The sequence below is a fragment of the Schistocerca gregaria genome, chromosome 9 (assembly GCF_023897955.1).
Source record: "Schistocerca gregaria isolate iqSchGreg1 chromosome 9, iqSchGreg1.2, whole genome shotgun sequence".
Taxonomy (NCBI): Eukaryota; Metazoa; Arthropoda; class Insecta; order Orthoptera; family Acrididae; genus Schistocerca; species Schistocerca gregaria.
Genome location: NC_064928.1, coordinates 129,313,460 through 129,334,957, shown reverse-complemented (window position 1 = coordinate 129,334,957; position 21,498 = coordinate 129,313,460). Strand labels below are relative to the sequence as shown.

At 47.2% G+C, this 21,498-nt stretch overlaps 1 protein-coding gene across 1 annotated transcript; it reads right to left on the bottom strand.

Annotated features, from left to right (window-relative positions):
• Window positions 1–14,912: 14,912 nt before the first annotated feature.
• Window positions 14,913–19,698, bottom strand: LOC126291466 (myristoylated alanine-rich C-kinase substrate-like). The gene is made up of 3 exons (XM_049984977.1): window positions 19,615–19,698; window positions 19,224–19,458; window positions 14,913–15,115 (listed from the first exon to the last, which is right to left on the bottom strand). The coding sequence occupies exons 1-3, from the start codon at window positions 19,696–19,698 to the stop codon at window positions 14,913–14,915; spliced, it is 522 nt and encodes a 173-aa protein (XP_049840934.1).
• Between the last annotated feature and the right edge of the window lie 1,800 nt (window positions 19,699–21,498).

The window sequence follows — 21,498 nt, the reverse complement described above, 5'->3', positions numbered from 1 at the left end:
TGCAAGTGTTATGGCTACATTGCAAATCAAATACAAAGTAACTGGCATTAACAAGCTTGGTGTCCTACAGGATGCCCTAAAACATGTGAGACGGGGATGAAAAGGATGCAACGAACTTCAATGGCAGAGAAAAAGGTGTCTATAAATATTGAAACAACAATGCTGACAGGGTTCTAAAAGGAACTTCAGAAAGAATTCCACATGCAGCAAGTGTTTCTCTCGTAAGCAATCCACAGATGCATGGTCTAAATGAAGCCTGGCATGTAAATAAAGACTAAAAGTGCAAACAAAGTTCAATAATATATGTAGCTATGTTTTTTCCTGGAGCCACAAGTTCAGAAAAGGAGCATTTCATGGAACATATCCTGCACAGGAACGATTTGAAAAACCATTCTGTGCAAAGAAAAGCCAGATAGTATAAGCTGTCCAAGAAAAGAAAAAGAGACCAATCTCACTGTCAACAATGAAAGAAATATTAATAAATATCCCCGCGACAACCATCACTGACCCGCGACAACCATCACTGACTTACGAAAATGAAGGAGAAACTTCAGCCCTGCAGAAGAAGGCGTCACTGATCCCACCAGAAATACCACTGTCATCCACAGAGCACATGGAAGGAAATTGGGGGAGGAGGAGAAGGAATGAAGGAACAAAAATCTAAATGACCAGGTTTTCTGCACCGGCCTCAGGAGAGGGGTAACCAAAAGATAGATAGACGTACAAATGTTCTACTGTCGAAATTTTACACTATAGTATACAGTATGGATGGAGTGAAATAGATGAAACAGAAGCAGCAGTAGCAGCAGAACTAAAAAATTTAACTATTATATAACATGAGTTTTATTTTCTAACAAACAGAATGATAAAAAGGTGGCTGATTTCTGTAGACATGAATAGAAGTGTGGAGGAGCTGCAGCACATGAAAGGAGGAATTGCATTCCACAGTCAGTGGACAAGTGAAAATAAATGTAATTTGGAATAGCAGCAATACTGACAATGCTTAAAAGAGAAAGTGTTTGACAGCAGGGCTATACACATCACCAAACAGTCAGGCAAATGGGTTTCTGAAGGAGCTAGACCTGTTTTCACACAGGACTGTCAGTGAATTCTCTTGCATAATGGCACCAGGTGATCTAAACATGAACTCATTGAAAGACAACTGTTATACTGAAACAGCCCTACAAGGTCAGTGAAATTACAGAGACACAGATCATGTAATTATCAATTTATAATTTTACAGCCGAGTTACAGGTCTTAAATAGAGCCACTGCAGATCGTTATGGGGTATTTACTGAAGTGCAAGAACAAGACAGGAAGGTCACACAACAGCTTTGTGAATTGTGTCAAAGCCAGCAAGCCTAGGCAAACTACAAAGATTATTTAATAGGAAACAATGGATGACAATCAGTTTGCAGAACATTGGCCTACAAAATAAATCTTGCATATCCAGTAGCAAGCAGAAATAAAAATGGAAAGTAAAGCACTCACTAGAACACGAAACACATAATAAGGAAGAACTAAAAACTACAGTTAACACTTGTCAGAAGAAACACAAGTAAATTGTGATACCTATAGGGACAAGAAGAGAGCATCCAATGAAGTGTTCAAAGAAACCAAATTGAATCACAACAAAATGGGTTCCACTAATATCACAGAGACTGTATTGTCCCACAAAAAAGAATAGACACAAGGAACAATGGGAACATAGCCATCAAGAATAATGGGAAGAAAATTGTGGACTCTCAGTAAACCAGTAACATCTTAAACTAACATTACAACCAATTAATTATGTAAAAGTCTACTGTCATAAAATGCACAGAAAGTTCTCCTCACAAGACAATGTTTATCCATTATCTGACTAGTAAAAGTAAAACACAGTTTAAAGACAATCTACTGAGGGGCTAAACAACATGTCTAATCAACTATTTAAATGCTGTCTGAAGTGGCTAGCAAAGCCTACAGCTCTTCTTATCTGACTGTGGAAGAAGGAATATTCACTTTACGTTTAAAGGACAATGTTAAGTGATATTTGTACACAAAGATGGCAGTCGCGAACATACAGGAAATTACAGACCAGTAACTATTACACCAACATGATCTAAAATGACAGAATGTAACTAAAGCCAATAGTTAATTTTATAGGAGAAATATGCCCACCATGGGTTTAGTAACTTCAGATCTACCAGAACAATAACAGCTGTCTGTTTAGTTTTTGTAACTAAGGCACTAGGTTAACAGAAGTTTGTGGCATATTTCTTGACTATTCAGTGGTCATTGTGTGTGTCACAACATATACTACTAGACATTCTCCTTTACTGTGTACTGGGGAAAGAGGCTGGCATAAAATTATGCATGGGAAATGATGATGTGTGGAAAGAAAAGCACTATTATAAGTATCTATCTAAATTTTTAATTTATTTAAACAATGGAAATTCTAGGTCAGAATATAAGCATTATTATGGAAAATATACATTGGTAATCAATGTGAAGCTAAACCATTGAGATCCAGACAGACATGATGGAAAGAGAGACATATCAGTTTTCGGCCAAAACCTTCTTCAGAAAGACACATTCTCAAGTCCTTATTCCACAATGTGCCTGAACCATAGATCTGCGCACCAGCAAGCCAAGCATGCATATCTGTTACTACAGGCAGCTTCACATAGGCCTATTACACCATCCATGTGGGATATACCAGGCATGCATGGGCAGTAAATAGTGGTAACGCGCTACTCTGATGTGCACGGACACGTTCGCTGGTCGGTTTGTCCAAGGGACGCTGACACAATGCTCACGCTAGTGACAGACAGTGCAAGGCAGATCTTTCCGACATAGGTTTGAGAAACTTATGGGAGCACTTGTACTGTTTCTAAATTAAGTGTAGGGGTGGGAGGAGAGTACTTCCTGAGCAAAACAGCACACTTGCCAATTGTGGATGCTAATCGTTCACTCGTATCTAACTTGACACATCTGCTGGCTGTGAATTATTCCACTTGCATGGCAGAGTGCGCATGTTGGTGTGTTAAAAATTCTGGAGGCGGTGGGTATCGATCCCAGTACCTCTCGCATGCTAAGCGAGCGCTCTACCACCTGACCTACGCCCCCCCCCCCCCCCCCCCATGACGAATGGTGCTACATACAGCCATATCAATGTCACAGACCCTTGCATTCCAATTATTCCGCAGACAAACACTACTCTCAATGTGTCCGAGAGATGTCTTTCAGGTTTCCTGCGTTCTGTATCGTATCGTAGTTGGCCACAATGAAAGTGGCACGCATATCATCGAAAATAGAGTTCGGACACCGCTCTGAGTAAGACGAACGTGTTGTCCACTCTCTAGACTTCATTGAGGTTAAGCCGTGATACCTAAGACAGATCTGCACTCGATGACACCTCGATAACAGCCGGTCCCCACACTTATATCTTGCTCTCCTTACGTCAGTATACATCATATCAGTCTGTGACGCTGGCTTTGCAACATCTTGCCTGCCTTTAGGGTCGCCGCGACCAACACTTACCATGCAGTGACCACAAAACATGGAGGCGCCGGGGCTTGAACCCGGGACGTTTCACATGCAAAGCGAACGCTCTACCAATTTTTTTTTTCCGCGTTCATGAGTGTGAAAATATTTGCTCCTCTTTACGCAAAATCGCACGCAGCCGGTAGGATTCGAACCTACGCTCCCAGAGGGAATCTGATTTCAAGTCAGACGCCTTAACCACTTTTTTTTAATTTTTTTTATTTTTATTTCTTTGGGCCTCTCTTCTCCCCATACAGCCCATCCATTCGCTCACCTTTTTTGCCTTCTTCGGCTAGCTTCTTGGCTTTAGTCTTTCTTTTACATTGTGAAGTTTAGTAAACCAAAATGTGTTTTCCTTCAAACATGGTAAAATAAATATGTTGGAATGGACGCGCAAGTCTTCTTGTACATTTTCCTTAAAACCTGGGCCACTGTATGCTTGGTCCCTTTTGTAACTGAAGAAACGCCTCCTAAAGAAAAAGGAAAAAAAATTATATATACATGAATACTTAAAGATCGGCGAGTTGCAAATCCAGTAGGTGCGAGCATGCTTCCGCCTGATGCGACACTTGGTAGTGAAGCGTTTTCAGGGTTCTGTTGAGGCCTTCTCGGCTACCGTAGCGGCCTCGGGGCCCTCCAAGTCCCCACCGTACTTCGCCCTCAACAGCTATACCCTACTTCAGCACTCTTCCAAGTTTGGCGCGGAACTGTACGCAGTTAGCCCTCTCCATGTCTCTCGAACAGAATGTTCAACATATTGCCGAAATTCTTTTTGTGATCCTTTTTACGATACAGTCTGTAACATTGTCCTCGTATAAATTCTGTATATTCCAGAATATTGTCATGCCCTTGTTTATTGACAACGTAGTAGATGAAATTTCCCAGGAGCCATAACACTACATTGTTTTTTTGTGGAGGAAAGATAATCTCATGCGGGAAAAATATAGCGTCCAATGTAAGTTCTCGACCGTCAGTTCGCTTAATAAAACAAATCTGCTTCCGAAGGTCGTTCCATATGTCTCTATATCCTTTACAAAGGAACCGATGGGATAAAGTGTCAAGTTCAGAACATTATAGACATTTATTTGTGTCACAAAGTCCGATGGAATATAATTTTTCATTAGTACTAACGATATCGTATACTACCCTATACCATGCCACTTGGACGTCTGTAGGAAGGAATGCATTATGGAGATTTCTCCAAATGTGTTTCCAGTTGCGATGTGGAAATTTTGTCTCCTGCTTATGTTGGGTAGCTCTTGACCATAAACGATCGACCATATAGCGGCAGTTCCGCTTATGTATGTCTTGTAAAACAGATTCCATGTAGCTAATCTCCAAATAGTAAAATCGAATATGTTGCAATTTATAATTGATCGTGCTTATATCGACAGGTGGCTTCAAACTGGCCGGTCTAAAAAATTTGAACAATTGCGATCTTACGCCTGTCGGGTAGTCTTCAATGAGGTGCAGGGATCTCTTTATAAACAAGGCAGTAGTTTTCGTCTGGATATCCATTAGATCAAGTCCTCCTTCGTCCGGTTTTAAGGTAATCATTGCAGCAGCTACTCTAAAAATTTCTCCTTGCCAAATGTATCGACAGACTGTCGACATAACAGCTTTTGCTATGTCTTTAGGGATGGGTAAAATTTGCCCCACATACATGGCCTTAGACAGAACGGAAACATTTACAAGTTTAGTTTTTTGCTTTATATTGAGCTCTCTCATATGATGTAACATGAGAGCACCTCGAATCCTGTCCAACATCTTTTTCCAGTTGGATGCAATTGTTCGAAGGGGACAACTATAAAAGGTGACACCCAGGGCTGTATGATGGTCAACACATTGCGCCCAAGCAATCAGAGCTTCCGGGAGACCGTTAAGAGGTAAAAACGCACTCTTCGCCTCATTAACTATTGCACCCGTTGCGTTGCAGTAAAGCTGCAAATTTTCTGTTAAACGCATTATGTCTTCATAGCTCCTTATTATCACACCAACGTCGTCAGCGTAAGCATTGGTAACTTTCTTCGTACCTGATACGGCGATGCCATCTAAAGCAACAGTTAAACGTGTTAAAAGAGGTTCCAGTGCGACAACATACAGCGTCATGGATAATGGACTCCCTTGTGGAACTCCGTTTCTGATCAAAATATCCTTATTGTAGTGGCCATTCATGCATATCTTGGTGCTGATACATGTTAAAATGTTAGCTAAAAGTTTCACATTTGGAGCAGTTAATCCCATACACTTCAAGGTTTGGAAAAGGTATCTGTGTTTGACCCTATCAAACGCCTTGGCGAAGTCGAGAAAAGCAAGACCGCCTGGTTCAGTTGTGTTGGAAAAGATGGAGACTATGTCCCTAAATTCACTGACAGTCTTGAACATACTGCGTCCAGGAAGACAGGTTTGATGACACCCAATGGCCTTGTCGAAGACTGGCCGTAATCTCTCTTTGAAAACCCGCGCTATTATTTTGTAATCAGAATTCATTAAGGTGATAGGTCTCATTTTACCGATATCCTTTATTTCTGTGTTCCTACCTTTCGGAATAAGCACAGTGATACACTTTTTAAATTCCGGCGGGACGGCCTCTCCATGCAAGACTTCATTTATAATGGCAGTGAAAGTGTTACCTATTATATGCCAGTAAGTTCTATAAAACCCTAAAGGTAATCCGTCAGGGCCTGGTGATTTCTTAGAAGGTGACGACTTCAATAAGTCGAACACGTCGTCTTCGGTTATTGCTGTTCGAATATCGAGGTTATCCTCTTCCGTTATGGTGTGTTCAATGCTAGACGTCGATAAGAAGTCTCTCACTACCGGATCCTCAATCGGCCGTTCTCCATAAAGGGTATCATAAAATCGGAAAACCTCATTCTTAACGTCCTTTTGAACTGTCAGGACATTCGTGTCCTCGGCTCGGAGGGACGCAATGAAATTCCGTCTCCTGTGTTGTTCATAGCGGATGAGATGATATATTGAGGTAGTTTCCTCTTGAACAACAGTCGGTGTGAGTGATCTAATTTTTAAACCCTCTAACTGTGACCTCTTGAGAGCTAGGAGCTTTGCTTTGGTTCTTTTGATTTGTAGGAAAACGTCTTGAGTCATCGGCTGCTCGTAGAGGTCGCGTAAGCAAGAATAGTGGAATTCAATCGTATTTCGGACCCACCTCGCTCGGTCTTTACTGTACTCTATCAGAGTAGCTCGTAACTTTTTCTTGGCAACAGAGATCCACGACTCTATATTAATTCTATATTTATAACGCTGTATCAGACAGGCCTGCCAAGTCGCTGCAATTAGATCCGCGAGAGAGCTCTCCGCCAACATGGTGATGTTTAATTTCCACAGAGGCCTACCCCAGTACGTCTTCTGTTTCATTAATTTCACACTGCATCGTACGCCCAGGTGGTCGGAGAAAGTAGTGGGTACGACTTCAATTGCAGCAACTTTCTCTTCTAAGTTCGAGGAAACACAGATTCTATCAATGCGGCTTTGCGACCGACTCCTGACATAGGTAAATCGGACCGCAGTGGGATATTTTATTTCCCACGCGTCTTTCCATTTCATGTGGTGGACTAGAGAATCAAGTTCGCTGGATTTATTAAAATTTGGAGGTTGGTCCTTTTCCTTTAAGACGCAGTTCCAGTCGCCGCCAATGTGAACCTCCCTCGGGTTGTCTTTAAGTAAAGTTAAAATCTCACTTTTAAAAAACCTAGCCCTCTCGTATCTAGCAGTATTTCCGGATGGAGCATAGATATTGATAAAAGTTGTATTAAAAATTGTATATCTAATGCCCCTCCCTGAATCCAACAAACATACATCTTTCAGTTCGATCCCTTCCCTGACAAGGATCGCTGTCCCACAATGACACTCAGGAGCTACATTTAAAACTTGTCGGTACCCAGCTACATACAGATCCATAATATGAACTACTTGTAAGAACGCAATATCTGTGTCAGACTGATATAAAAAGTCTCTAAGAGCAGCCACTTTAAGGTCATTCTGTATTTTATTGATCTTTAACGTAGTCACGTGATACGTTTGTTGCATACTGATTATTTAATCATTTGAGCTGAAGTTGTACTAAAGATTAATAAATACTCCCGCCCTGTCGTCGTTCGTATTTCTCCTTCTTATGACACATAACATTCGGTAAATCCACTCTGTTAATAAAAGTTGTCTTCGTCTTTTAGGGAATCTTCTTCCATATCTTCATCAGTACATTCGTCTCCTTCTTCTGCCCAGTCCAGTCTGGTCCCTACAGTACTTCGATCGAGCGCTGGTTGGTCTACGATATCTGCAGTAGTAGTGGTGATCTCATTAGGGGAAGGTTGGTGTCCGGTTTCAGACTGCATAAGACTGCCGTGTTTTGCAGGGCCCTCGTCGGCACTTGCCATAGAAGAACCTTTCAGCTCCTTGTCTTTCCCCTGTATGGACCGGAGCTTGTCTCTCAAAGCAGGAGCCAAACTCTCGGCAGCTTCATGGGCCAATCTCCGCTTCTTGGAGTTTCTTTTTCTACTCGGGGATCTTACAGGAGACGAGTCGGGAGATTTTCCTGCGGAGTTTGTGGGGCAATCCTTTGAGGACTTCTGTCCCTTCTGTGTATCTAAATTTATGTTGTCGGTGTCGGTTGGAGACCCAATATTTGGTTCCGTCACCAGCTCATCGATAACTTTAGGTGGTTTGCCCTTATCTGCGGCCTGTACACAGTGGTGGCCTTTCGCATTTGCTTCCGCCTCGTCTCCTCCATTCGACGTTTCCTCCGTTGGCCCGTCAGTTTCCTTTATATGAAGGACTGGCGGACCGGTAGTATTCTTTCCTGACTGATCTGAAGCCGTCGGACCCCCTTGTTGGGAAGTCGAACAATGCCGTACAATGTCAATTCCTGAAGTGTGCAGCATCTCCCGCTGCACATCTGAAAGACTTTCAGTTGTAATGGACATCTGACGCGTTTCATCAAGTGAGTGCCGCTTGTATGTTCCCAGAACAGCGGCACCGAGACTCGGTACTAAGCTACTTGCAGGTACCGCGTGTGCAGAAGGAGCTTCCCCACGTCCCGCGGGGTCGCGAGTGTAAGCAACGGCCGCGTAAGTTAACTTGAGACTAACCGCCGGGCCTGAAACTGCAGTGTCTGCAGCCGGGAGCTGTGGAACACGCCGCTTAGTGCACTCATTCCTCATGTGCTCAGTCGAATTACAGAGAGAGCAAGTTCGGGGTTGTCCGTCATATATAACTACTGCGCGATAGCCACACACAGTTATATATGAAGGTATGTGCCTCTGAAGCTCAATCTTAATTTGACGAACGCCATTCAAGACAGGGAACATGCAGGACTCTGACCATTTCTCTGCAATGTTCGAAATAATCCTACCATATGGCCGAAGAACTTTATTTATCTCTTCCTCCGGAATCTCGAAGGGCAACTCAAGGACCCTAATAGTTCTGATACCAAGACCAGCATGAGAAACCAGAACATCACTGACAGACCCATCGGAATGATTAAATTGATGACACCACCACATTTATCTACCATAGAAGAACATAAGTCGGGACTTTGCAATTTAACAAAGGCAGCATTTGCAACAAAGGACAAATGAACACCAACAACATCGTCAACAGAAATCTGTACTTTCTCCATAAACCAAAGCTTAATCTCAAAAGCTTTCGGTCTCACAAAGTTTCTGTTAAACGCGAATTTGATCGTATCTTTCCTCAAAACATTAACCGTATTCATTCTGTCTTCAAATATAAAGTAAACAAGTCGCAATAACGAAAGAAGCGGTACAAAACAGACCTTTTACCAGCGACACAGTCGTTGTTTACACCAAGGCGCCGGCGCTACCGCCACACGTCCGTCCCGCGCCGTGACTGCGACTCGAATTGAAATTGTGCTGCCCCCTGTGAGAATGGAACTCTCGACAACTGAGCTACGCCCCCATGCACGACCAAGCTGCGCTATTCTCCATTCTTTACGACTCTAATGTGAACGGACACGATGCTTGGTTGGTTTGTAGCGGTGAAGGGACCAGAGTACAAAGGCGCGGACACGTTCATATACACAAGAGTTCCAAGTAGTTTCGATGATCTGGTATTACGAATGCAAATTCCGTCTGTTTTTAACGTCTTAAATTGAAAGGGCGGTCACAAATTGCTCCGTTTTCACTCCTTGTCGACAATCACACAGCACCTGAGGTAACAAGCACATCTCAAGCCCTATTGTGCACTCCATTGTTCATGCCAACTCAGTGCCTCGCTCTTTACTACTGTGTACCACTCTTGTCGTCCAACTGCAAAACACTGGGCCACAACAAGTTTCCGCGTCTCCATAGCACTGCGCATACTACGAAACGCTCCACAAACTTGGCACTCACCCATGCAGCCGACTTTTCCGACTTTACACGACGCTCACGCTTTTTTTTTCTTTATTGGAATTTTAAAACCTGTACAACAGGCAGGCTGTCAGCAGCATTCTATGCTGCTCTTCAGCCAGAGGATACAAGATGAGAAAAAACAGGAAGATTACACATACGTTACAGAATGGTGGGCAAGAAAACAGTTGACACAGAAAGGCAAACACGGAGCCGTTTACACTTGACGATAGTCCACACTTAAAACTGGTGACACGACGCACAAACACGGAAGACGGCGATGGCACAGGTGAACGATGGAGAGCGACGGTGAACACTGAACACTAAACACGACGGCACACATGAGACACTGATGGCGATGATCTCCAGCGCGCGAAAGTCCACGTAGCGTGTGCGAGTCCGGGGACCTGCAAGAGGGGCGGGTGGAGAGGGGAGGGGAGAACAAAGACGCCAATGGCTGAGGTCATGGGAGGAGGAGTAGAGGGACAGGGGAGGGGAAGCCCGGGGGAGGAGTGGGGAGAAAGGGATGAGGGGGGGAGGGTGCCCAAAGAAAGAGAGACAGGAAGAGGGAAGGAGGTTCAAAGTTGGTAGGAGGGGTATATGGAGGGAGGGAGGACATCATCAGGGAGGGGGAGCTAGCGGAAGCCACCTTGGGAGAGGGTAAGGAGGGTTGAGAGATGGAGACCAGGTGGGATGTGGGAATACAGGCACGGCAGCGGGTGGGGGCGGGAGAGGATGGGCGATACAAGCGGGTGAGGAGGATCGAGTTTGCGTGATGTGTACTGGATCCTTAGCCTCTCAAGGAAAAGGAGGAGGTGGGGAAATGGAATGAGATCATACAGGATCCGCATGGGGGAGGGGAAACGGATGCGATAGGCGAGGCGGAGAGCATGGCGTTCACGGATTTGGAGGGAGTTGTAAAAGGTAGCAGGGGCAGAGATCCAGGCCGGATGGGCGTAACAAAGGATAGGGCGGATGAGGGATTTATAGGTGTGGAGTATGGTGGAGGTGTCTAGACCCCACGTACGACCGGAAAGGAGTTTGAGGAGATGGAGACGGGAGCGTGCCTTCGCTTGGATTGTCCGGAGATGGGGGGGTCCAGGAGAGGCGACGGTCGAGAGTGACGCCTAACTACTTGAGGGTGGGAGTGAGGGCGATAGGACGGCCATAGATGTTGAGATAGAAATCAAGGAGGCGGAAGGAGGGGGTGGTTTTGCTTACAATGATCGCCTGGGTCTTGGAGGAATTGACCTTGAGCAACCACTGGTTGCACCAAGCGGTGAACCGGTCAAGATGGGATTCGAGAAGGTGTTGGGAGCGCTGCAGGGTGGGGGCAAGGGCAAGGAAGGTGGTGTCATCGGCAAACTGGAGAAGGTGGACGGGGGGTGACGGCGGCGGCATGTCCGCCGTATACAATAGGTATAGTAGGGGGGAGAGGACGGAGCCTTGGGGCACACCGGCTGAGGGAAAAAAGGTGTAGGAATCTGTGTTATGGATGGTGACGTAGGAAGGACGGCGGGAGAGAAAGGAGCCTATCAGACAGACGTAATTAATGGGAAGGGCGAAGGTTTGGAGCTTGAAGAGGAGACCGGAATGCCATATGCGGTCATAAGCACGTTCGCGGTCCAGGGAGAGGAAGATTGAAGAGTGACAGGAATTAAGCTGTTCAGAAAGGAGATGAGTGAGGTGAAGGAGAAGGTCGTCGAAAGAGAAGGATGGCCGAAAGCCACACTGGGTGATGGGAAGTAGGTGGTGCTGGCAGAGATGCTGGTGGATGCGGCGGGTGAGGATAGATTCCAGGACCTTCCTGAAGACCGTTGTAAGGCTGATGGGACAGTAGGAGGAGACGGCGGATGGCGGTTTACCAGGTTTAAGGAACATCAGGATACGTGAGGTTTCCCACAGGTCGGGGTAGTAACCGGTGGACAGGACTACATTGTAGAGCCTGGCCAGGGTGGAGAGGAAAGAGACAGGAGCTTCACGAAGGTGACGGTACGTGACACGATCGTGACCAGGAGCGGTGTTGCGTTTGGTGCGGAGTGTAGCAATGAGATCCTGTGTAGTGATAGGGGCATTGAGTTCTGTGTGAGCAATGTTGCCCAAGTACTGGAAACCAGGCGCTAGGGGAGGGACACAGGTGTCAGTTCGATCGCAGACATCTGGGAAAAGGGAGTAATCGAACTGGGGATCATCGGGGATGGAAAATACATCGGAGAGGTAGGAGGCAAAGTGATTGGCCTTGCTAAGGGTGTCAGGGAACGGGTGATCATCATGGAGGAGAGGATAGTAGGGGGAGGGTTTAGTTCCGTTAAGACGACGGAAGGCTGACCAGAATTTGGTCGAGTTGATAGGTAGAGTGGCATTCAAATGGGTGCACATCTGTCGCCAGTCCCGGCGTTTCTTGGCTTCGAGCAAATGACGAATGTGTCGCTGGAGTTGCCGGTGGCGTCGTAGTGTATCCGGGTCACGCTTGTGGAGGAAGGCACGGTAGAGACGACAGGATTCACGGAGGAGGACGACGGCCTAGGGGGGTGGATGGCGACAGTATGGACGTGGGCCTCCACGGCCTCAGACAAGGTCTACTGGAGAAAGGAGGCGGCATGGGTTACATCGTCAGGGTGGCGGTAAGTGAAGGGGTGGCTATCGACCTGGGTGTAGAGGGTATCCCGGTAGGCATTCCAGTTGGCACAGGAATAGTCATGGATATACTTTGCGGGAGGGTCAGTACGAGGGTCGGGGCGGGGGCGACGACCGTCGGAAATGGTGAGGAGGACAGGGAGATGGTCGCTACCAATAGGTTCCAGGACATCCACCGTTATGCGGCCAAGGAGGTTAGGGGAGGGAAGGATAACATCGGGAGTGGAGTTGGATTCGGGACGGGTGTGCTGGGGGATGGGGATGAGGAACCGATGCCACCGCCGTAACTGGGCGGCGGAACGACCATGGATGTTGAGGTCAGCGGCGATCACGTAGGAGGAGAAGGTACGGTCAATGTGGGAGAGGAAGTCGAAGGGAATAGGGACGTTAGGGCGGACATAGATGGTGGCGCAGGTGACGGTAAGGCCAGGGAAGAAGAGACTAAGGATCAGGTGTTCGGTGGGGTCGGGAAGGAGAGGTTGGAGCCGTACTGGGATCTGGCGGTGGTGACCAATGGCAACTCCGCCACGCGCAATCGGGAGGGGATTATCGGAGCGTTGAAGGAGGTAGGGCGACGTGTGGACGGTGTGGTGGGGTTGGAGGAAAGTTTCATTGAGGAGGAAGGCATCCACGTGGTGGGTGGCAAGGGTGTGCAGGAAGAGGTTCTTGTTGGCGGGAAGGGAGCGGATGTTGTTGAAAAGGATACGGTGCTGTCGCGCCATGACAGGGATTTAGACAAGGGTGTCAAGACGGGAGAAGGTGAAATGGGCCTGGTTGTTGCAGTAGGTGGCATACATTTTCAAATGGAAAATGGAACGGGCGGTGAGGGAGATCTGTTGAAGGGTGTGAGGGCGCTGGAAAGGGTGGACGTTTTGTAAGACAATGGTGAGGAACCTGATGATGTCCTCAGCAGTGGGGATGGGGGGGACGAAGGGAATTGCCAGGAGGGGTGGGAGCGTCCAGAGGACGGACAGGATCAGTGAGTTCAGGAGTGGTCGGAGGGGGTCGGGCTTTACACTTTTGGGAGTAGGTGGGATGGGGGAGATTGCAGGTATTGCAGGAGGGAGGGGATTGTAGGTTAGGGCACTGCCGGAGGAAGTGGGTTTGTTCACAATGCAGGCAGGTGGGGGCCTCGCGCACTCAGCTGTGGGCTGTGCATTATAACGCAGACACCTCTGGCAGCGCAGGGATTGAGGACGAGAACGGGAGGGGTCGACCTTATAGCGCTGGTGGAAGAGGAGGCACCCTCCTTCAATAGACGGTCAATGGAGGGGGTGTCCTCGGAGAAAACCTGCATGAGGCGGGTGGGGCCGTATGAGTTGAAAATGCGGCGGCGGACCGCCCGCACCTCCAGTGTGGGATGCGCCTTGAGCTCCGCTAACATCTCCTCCTCCGTGATCGTCGGACTGAGCCGAGTGATCACAGCGGTGAGGGTCGGCGGGCAACGTGGGTGTTGGGGTTGGCGGGTGGGAGATGGAGAAGGAGCAGGGGTGAGGGAAGCGTTGGGGCCAAAACGGGTGATGGGGAGGCGGGAGAGGATGTCAGTATGGAGGGTAGGGCTGGGGGAGGAGATGAGAATGGAGGAGGTATTTGTAGAAAGAAGGGGGGGAGGGAGAGGAGGAAGCGGAGGGAGCAGGGGCAGGTGGGGCGACATCCATGGGATCCTGGGAGGGGGAAGGAGGACGTGGCAGGGCCCTTTTGGGAGCAGAGGAGGTGGCGGTGCAACTAGGGCGTTTAACGGCGGCAGAAGGGTGGGTGGTGACATGAGGGATGGGAGCTAGAGGGAGGTGGCGGGAACGGGCAGGTCCCGGCGTGGACGCAGCAGACGGCGCCGGAGATGGTGACGGTGAAGGCGACGGTGGAGGCGGTGACGGCGAAGGCGATGGGGAGAGTTGGGCATGGGCAGTGGCCCGACGGGCCACCACCCTAGCTGGAGCTGCAGTGACAGGCTGGGGGAGTGGGGGGAAAGGATCAGAGGGAGAGGAGCGGGAGGAAGAAGCTGGAGAGGGGGCGACAATGAGCGAAGGCGAAGGGAGAGTGAGAAGAGGAGGGATGGAAAGAGGGGTGTGTGACTGGGCACACCATGTAATGGTGGTGGTGGCGGCAGAGGGGGACGTGTAGACTATGGCTGTGGTAGTAGTGGTCGTAGTGGTGGTGGGGGCTGACATGATGACAAGGATATAGAAACGTACACAGGACAAAAAGGAAAGGGGAAGAAGAAGAAGAAGAAGAAGAAGAAGAAAACTGGGGACGGACGAAGACGGACGACGACCGGAGTCCCACGCTGCTGGCGCGGAAGCTGAAGCTGACACTGACGCCGACGCCGACTGGCAGGAATGCCGCAGCTGGCGCCGCTACCGCGGACGGGGCAGCTGCTGCTGCTCAAGCCGCTGCCGCTGATGGAGGGCGGGCTGGCTGGCTGGCTGGCTGGCTGGCTGGACCGCTGCTGCAGGAGGGGTGGCCGGCTGCTACAGGCTGGACCGCTGATGCTGGTCGGGACCGCTGCTGCTGCTGCTGCTGCTGCTGCTGCTCGGCTGTACCGCTGGCTGGCTGGCTGGCTGGCTGGCTGGCTGGCTGGCTGGCACCTGCAAAACTAGCGCGCTTCGATCAGTGCTGGAATGGCACAACCGAAGGGCGGTAACCTTGCGGAATACCGCCGGAGATGTGTACGACGCTCACGCTTGTGACAGCATTATTTGTAGTTCGACGTCGCGCCAAAGCGACTGAGCACATTTCGCCTACGGCTTAGGCCGCCCTCCTAGTGTGGCTGCTCGGTGTCTGCAGGCAGCGAGGGGCTGCAAGCTTCCTGTGTTTGAACCTATGTCACCTGTGCTTGCTTGTTAGAGACAGACTATGGCAAAACATACAACTCACTCCATGAATTGATTGCTACGGCATCTGTTATCAGCAGTCACAACTAGCAACACCAGTAGCAGCCGACTGCACGCAAAGAACCACTTTTTTGTTTTGTTAATTGCGGCCACAACGCAACCTCCTTATGACTTTTTTATTTTTGTTATTTTATGTGTCTTTACACCTTGTTTTCTTTACTTTTTTTGGAACATTTTTTGTATATTTTTTTCTTTTTCTTTAGTATAACAACGTAAATTCTTGTATCTTATGCAGCGAGAGTGCGAAAGATCCGGACACCATTGTCTTAAGAGAAACGAAAATGATACATTGGCCTAAGCATTGTTGTTTCTGGGTTCTGATGATGCCTTTGCGGCTACTGTAGCGGCCACGGTGCCAACGAAGTCCCCACCGTACTTCGCCCTCACCAACAGTCCCCCACTTTAGCTCACTTCTTCCTGGGGATGTTTGATTTACATCTTAACCTATTCCCTATTTGTGAAACAGGATCCTTAACGTATTTCCAAAATTCTTTTTATGATCTTTTTTCTGGTGTATTTGATACTATTCCTCACAGAGATATGTCCGGTATGCCATGATATTATCGTCCCCTTTCGAATTGACAATGTAACTCACGCATTTCCCAAGAAGCCATAGTATTGCATTATTTTTCGGTGCAGGAAAAAAAGGCCTTTTCTGGGAAGAAAATAAGATTCAAATTAAGCTCCCTCCCATCGCTGCGAGTCAGAAAGGCGATCTGCTGCTTTTCCTCGTGGCATATATCTTCATAGCCTTTGTAGACAAAGCGGTGATCCAACGTGTCAGTTGCGTGCCATTTCTGACACGTGTTTGTGTCGCTGAGACCTGTGGAATGGAGTTTCTCGTTAGTACTAATGACGTTATTCACCACTCTGTATCATGCCACCTGAACTTCCGTTGGTAGTAACTTGTTGTTTATGTTGTTCCATATAGTTCTCCAGTCTCTGTTTGGGTTCTTTGCCTGTGTCTTATTGTAATTTGCCACCGTTCGTAAACTGTTGAATACATAGCGACAGTTTCTCTTTCGTTTAAATCGTACTATACAGCTCATGTAGCTTAATTCAAAGTAGAAGAACCTACTATGTTTGAATTTATAATTCATCTGACTCATATCTATCGGCGGTTAGAAGCTTTGCGGTTTTAAAAAGTTGAATAATTCAGCTGTTAGACCGTCTGGATGACTTTCAATAACTTGAAAAGACCGCTTAAGGAATAAGGCAGTAGATCTTTTGTGGAGATCTGTGAGACCAAGGCCTCCCTCTTCCGGTGGTAAAGTCAACGCGTCCACAGCAACTCGAAAGATATTCCCGTGCCAAATGTAGCTACAAATGGTCGACATTATCGCTTTAGCTATTCCCTTCGGTATTGGCAAAATCTGTCCGATATAAATTGCTCTAGATAAAAGTACTAAGTTTATCAACTTAATTTTTTTGCTTGATATTGACGTCTCTCATATGATTTAAAATGAGCGTGCCACGGATCTTGTCTAGTACAGTTCTCCAATTAAATGCTATTGTCCGAAGAGGGCAGCTGTAGAGAGTAACTCCCAGGGCTGTATGCCGGTCCACATTCTTCGCCCAAGTGATGGTGACGTCAGATGGTCCGTTCAGATTTAGAAAAGCACTCTGTCATTTATCCTCGCACCCGATGCTGTGCAGTACAAGTGCAACTTTTCTGTTAACCTCGCTATGTCTGCGGCGGTTCGAATTATCACTCCTACGTAATCGGCGAATGCGTTCATCACTTGTTTCATGCCTGATACTAGCATGCCTTCTAATACGTGGTTTTCTTAAAAGTGGTTCCAAGGCAACTACGTATAGCATAATTGACAGTGGACTCACCTGGGGGACTCCACTGGCAACAAGAATGTCTTTAGTGCGATGTCCATTAATAGATACTTCCGTTGTTAAACCCTTGACGATGTTGGCTAAAACGTTCACATTACCATCACGAAGCCCGATGCAGGTCATGGTTTTGAGAAGATATTCGTGATTGACCCTGTCAAAGACCTTGATAAAGTCGATAAAAGCCAAACCATCATTCGCCGTTGGATTTACAAAAATGGAAACTATGTCCCTGTACGCACTCACAGTCGTAAAGATACTGCGCCTTGGAAGACAAGTCTAGTGACTACCGATGATCTTTCCTAAAATAGGTGGAAGTCTGTCTTTAAGAACCCTAGCTACGATTTTGTAGTCCGAATTCAATAGGCTTATGGGCCGCGTTTTAGTGATATCCTCTAAACTGTGTTCCTGCCCTTTGAAATTAACGCTGTTATACTCTGTGTGAATGCCACTGGGACATTCTCCCCATGAAGAATATCGTTTATCATTTCCGTAAACTCATTTCCTATAAAATGCCAGTACGTTCGGTAAAATTCCAGTGGCAGTCCATCTGGGCTTGGTCACTTCTTGGAACGTGAGCACATAATTACGTCAAAAACGTCATCCTGAGTGAGGTCAGCATAGAAGTTGCGGTTATAGTGTTCTCTAGGTCTGCTGATGACAAGAGGTCTCGTACAGCGTTGTCGCCTATTTGTTGCACACTATATAGTGTACTGAAAAATCGATACGCCTCGTTGATCATATCCTTCTGATTGGTAAGGACTCTCTTATCTTCGGCTCTGATGGACCCTATAAAATTTCGTCGCCTTTGTTTTGCGTGTTGTAGTAGGTGGTACATTGAGGCATTTTCGTCTTCCACAATTCTTCGCCACAGCGGTCCACCATTCACGTTCGACCGATGTTTGGGACGCACTCGTAAGGCGGCCCTCCAAGTCTCTTGTATTTCTGCAGCTAATGCGGTCTCCAATAGCACGCTTATATTCAGTTTGCAAAAGGGCCTGCCCCAGTAAGCATTTTTTTTTAAACCGTAAGCAGCACTTTACTCCTAGGTGGTCGGAAATAATGGTGGGTACTTCATTGCCAGCGACGTCATTTTCTAGAGTAGATGATACATAGAATCGGTCAATCCTACTTTGGGCCCTGCTACTAAAGTAAGTAAATTTGACCATTGTAGGAAATTTCAGTTCCCAAGCATCTGTCCATTTCATGTTCGACACCAAACGCTGTAGCTCCTTGGACTTATTAAAATTTGGCCGTTGGTCCTTAATACGCAATTCCAGTCACCTCCAAGCAAAACATCAGCAGAACTGTCCTGAAGTAAAATTAAGACATCACTTTTGTAAAACTTGGCCCTTTCTTGTCGTGCATTATTTTCTGATGGTTCATAAACATTTACAATAGCCATATTATGAATGTTACACCGAATGCTCCTCCCAGAGTCTAATTTACAAATTTCTGTCATTTCGATGCCCTCTCTGACAAGAATAGCCGTCCCACAACTATGTTCGTGAGCTTATTTAAAATTGCATTGAATCCAGGGACACGAAGATCTCGAATAAGCACTTCCTGTAAAAGGGCAATATCGCTGTCTGACTGATAGATAAAATCCTGAAGTACGGCCACTTTAGTTGAATTTTGAATTTTGTTAATATTTAATGTGGTCACATTATAGGTTTGGAGCATGTGTTGGAGAGATCAGGTAAGTTTACTGACTGTGTAGTACTTTCATATGTAGTCTTTCTGCCGTCATCCGTCCCACGTTTAGTCTCAAGGCTATCTTGCCAACTCGTCTAATAAAAACGGTCTTCTTCTTGACTTGGGCCATCGTCCATGTTATCTACACCCTGATCTTCTGTGTCATCAGCCCACTTGACTTGCGCTGATGATGCTCTTTAATCTGTCAGTGTTCCACCTTCTGGAAGTTTGTTCGTGAGCCCAGTTTGCGATGGGTGATGTTCACCCTCCGGGTCTTCTTGCCTGTCCGTTCTCTCCGGGTGCCCAGCAGTCCCTACTGCCTCCAGATCTTCTGCCTCCTGATCCTTGCCCTGTATATCTTTCAGCTTTTCCCTGAGAGCGAAGGCCAAAGTCTCTGCTGCTTGGTGTGCCAAACGACGCTTTTGAGATGTCTTCCTCCTCCGCAGGGATCCCGTAGGAGACAAGCCAGGCGAATGTTCCGATGGTTCGGTGGAAGAAGACTGTGGTGAGATCGGTCCTGTCGTTGTCTCAGAGTTACTTGCATGAGTTTCAAGGAGAGTCGCAGTTGGCGGTTCCTTCACTTCCGCATGTGCTGGTTGGGGTTCTGTGGGTTATCCTCCTTTCAGTTCTGGTTGGTGTACTTCTCGGTGACTGACATCCGCGCCGCCACTACTCGACATCTTGTCAGCTCTTTCGCCGTGTGCTTTTGGTGGGAGGTCGAGTAGTTTGTCGTCTTCCATCGGTGTCTTGTAGATTTTTGAAAGACGAGAAGAAATATTTGACGATACAGTCTGTCTTATCAAATGGAGGCATTGCGGTAGACTGGAAAAAGACCTGGCTTGATTTTAACGAACATACTTACTTTCCACAATGTCAAGTGAAATAATGATTGGACAGATAAACACATGCAGGAACTGCGAAGGTTAGTGGAGGAGTGGAGGTTGGATGTAATCTGCCTGCAGGAGCTATACTCCCAAGCTGTTCATATTTCCTTTATGGCTGCCACCTGGCAGATAATTTACAGTGGAGAAGAGCCAAAATTACTCTAATTGCAGCAAATAATTTCGAAGATTTCTATCACTCAATCCACCATGGCGTTGTGAGGACCGATATCAATTCCAAATCCCCCCTCAGGTACTGCAGCACTAGAGATGCCAATGGGGAGTAGGCTAAAGAGCTAACCATGACCTACCAAATGGACGAGGAAATGCCCCACCTATAGAAGTTGAGGCGGATTTGGAACGAGCATAGATGTCACCCAGTCAACACCCAGTGGCATCAGCAACATCAAGAACTGGAGAGTCTTAGATCAAGTCACAACAAGTGACCACAATCTGATTGTTTTCAGCCTTAGTGACGGGGTGCCACTGGGACCTGGGATGGGAGATGCAATACAACTTCAGTAAGACAGACTAGGAATGCCTAGCTCGGGAGTGTGGCATTACTCCATTTCCTGAGGGTGACGTAGACGTATACTGAAGAACTGGTGGGGTCAGTAGTTAGAGCGGTGAAAGCTGCTGCATCAACCAGGAGCAGAGCCATTGTGGCCTCCCCATCACCATAGACTGCCGACCTTGAACGTATGTTCCAGTCTGTGAGACGGGCGAGGAAGTACTACCAGCGAAGTGTTGTCTGGCAAGAAAAAGAGTTCTGGCTGCAACGATACCGAGAAGCCAAAGTCGTCTTGCAGAAAGAACTGAACGGGGTTAGGGATGAAAGCTTGTAAAGATATGTGCTGTGCCAACTGGCCACTTACCCTTGGGGGAGTACCCTATAAGCTGGTCAGAGAAAAAATAAGATCTCCAGCGGTTCTTTCGACGATCAGCGATGGCGGCCGAATGTCAGAGTCATGGCATGCCGAGGTACTCCTCGGACTGGTAACACACGATGAGGAGAATGAGGACAACGAAATGCAACGTCAGATCCGAAGGGAAGATCATGAAGAGTACACAAACAAAACCGTGGTGTACGCCTTTTTGGAGGAAGAAGTGGAGATACATATCAAATCACTCAATATGGTGAAGGCTCCAGGACCTGATGGCATAGTAACGGAGGTTGTACAATTCCTCACCCCTCAGCTAATAGCACAGGGTGCTTCAATGAGTGCCTAAGGCTTGGTAAATTTCCCAAAATCCGGAAAACGTTAAATGTTGTAATTGTAAAGAAAGGGAAATACAAAGACTCTATGAAAGCCAAGTCCTACAGCCCAATATGTCTGCTGGATATGTTGGGGAAATTACTGGAATAACTATTGGCTGACAAACTGACGGCACACAGGATATTTCCCAATATGCAGTTTGGCTTTCGGAGGGGCGTCTGATGCAATTGCCCTGGCGGCCGGGGTATGTGGTAGGTATAATGGTGGATATCAGTGACAACCTGTGTTGCCCCTCACTCTTTTCGCGCTTGAGTGAGAAGGAGTGCCCACGTCCCCTCTATGGCTGTCTGAGGAGCTATTGTGAGGACAGGGAGGTTTGGTTATCATTGCCTAGCGGAAAAGTAAGTAAAACCATTACGAAGGGGTGCCCCCAGGGATCTGT

Coding starts and splice junctions, on each gene's coding strand:
- LOC126291466 (XM_049984977.1), bottom strand. CDS start 19,698: ATGGAAGACGACAAACTACTCGACCTCCCACCAAAAGCACACGGCGAA. Junction 19,459..19,614: donor CGAGTAGTGGCGGCGCGGAT/GTCAGTCACCGA, acceptor ATCTCACCACAG/TCTTCTTCCACCGAACCATC. Junction 15,116..19,223: donor CAGGCAAGAAGACCCGGAGG/GTGAACATCACC, acceptor CTAGTTTTGCAG/GTGCCAGCCAGCCAGCCAGC.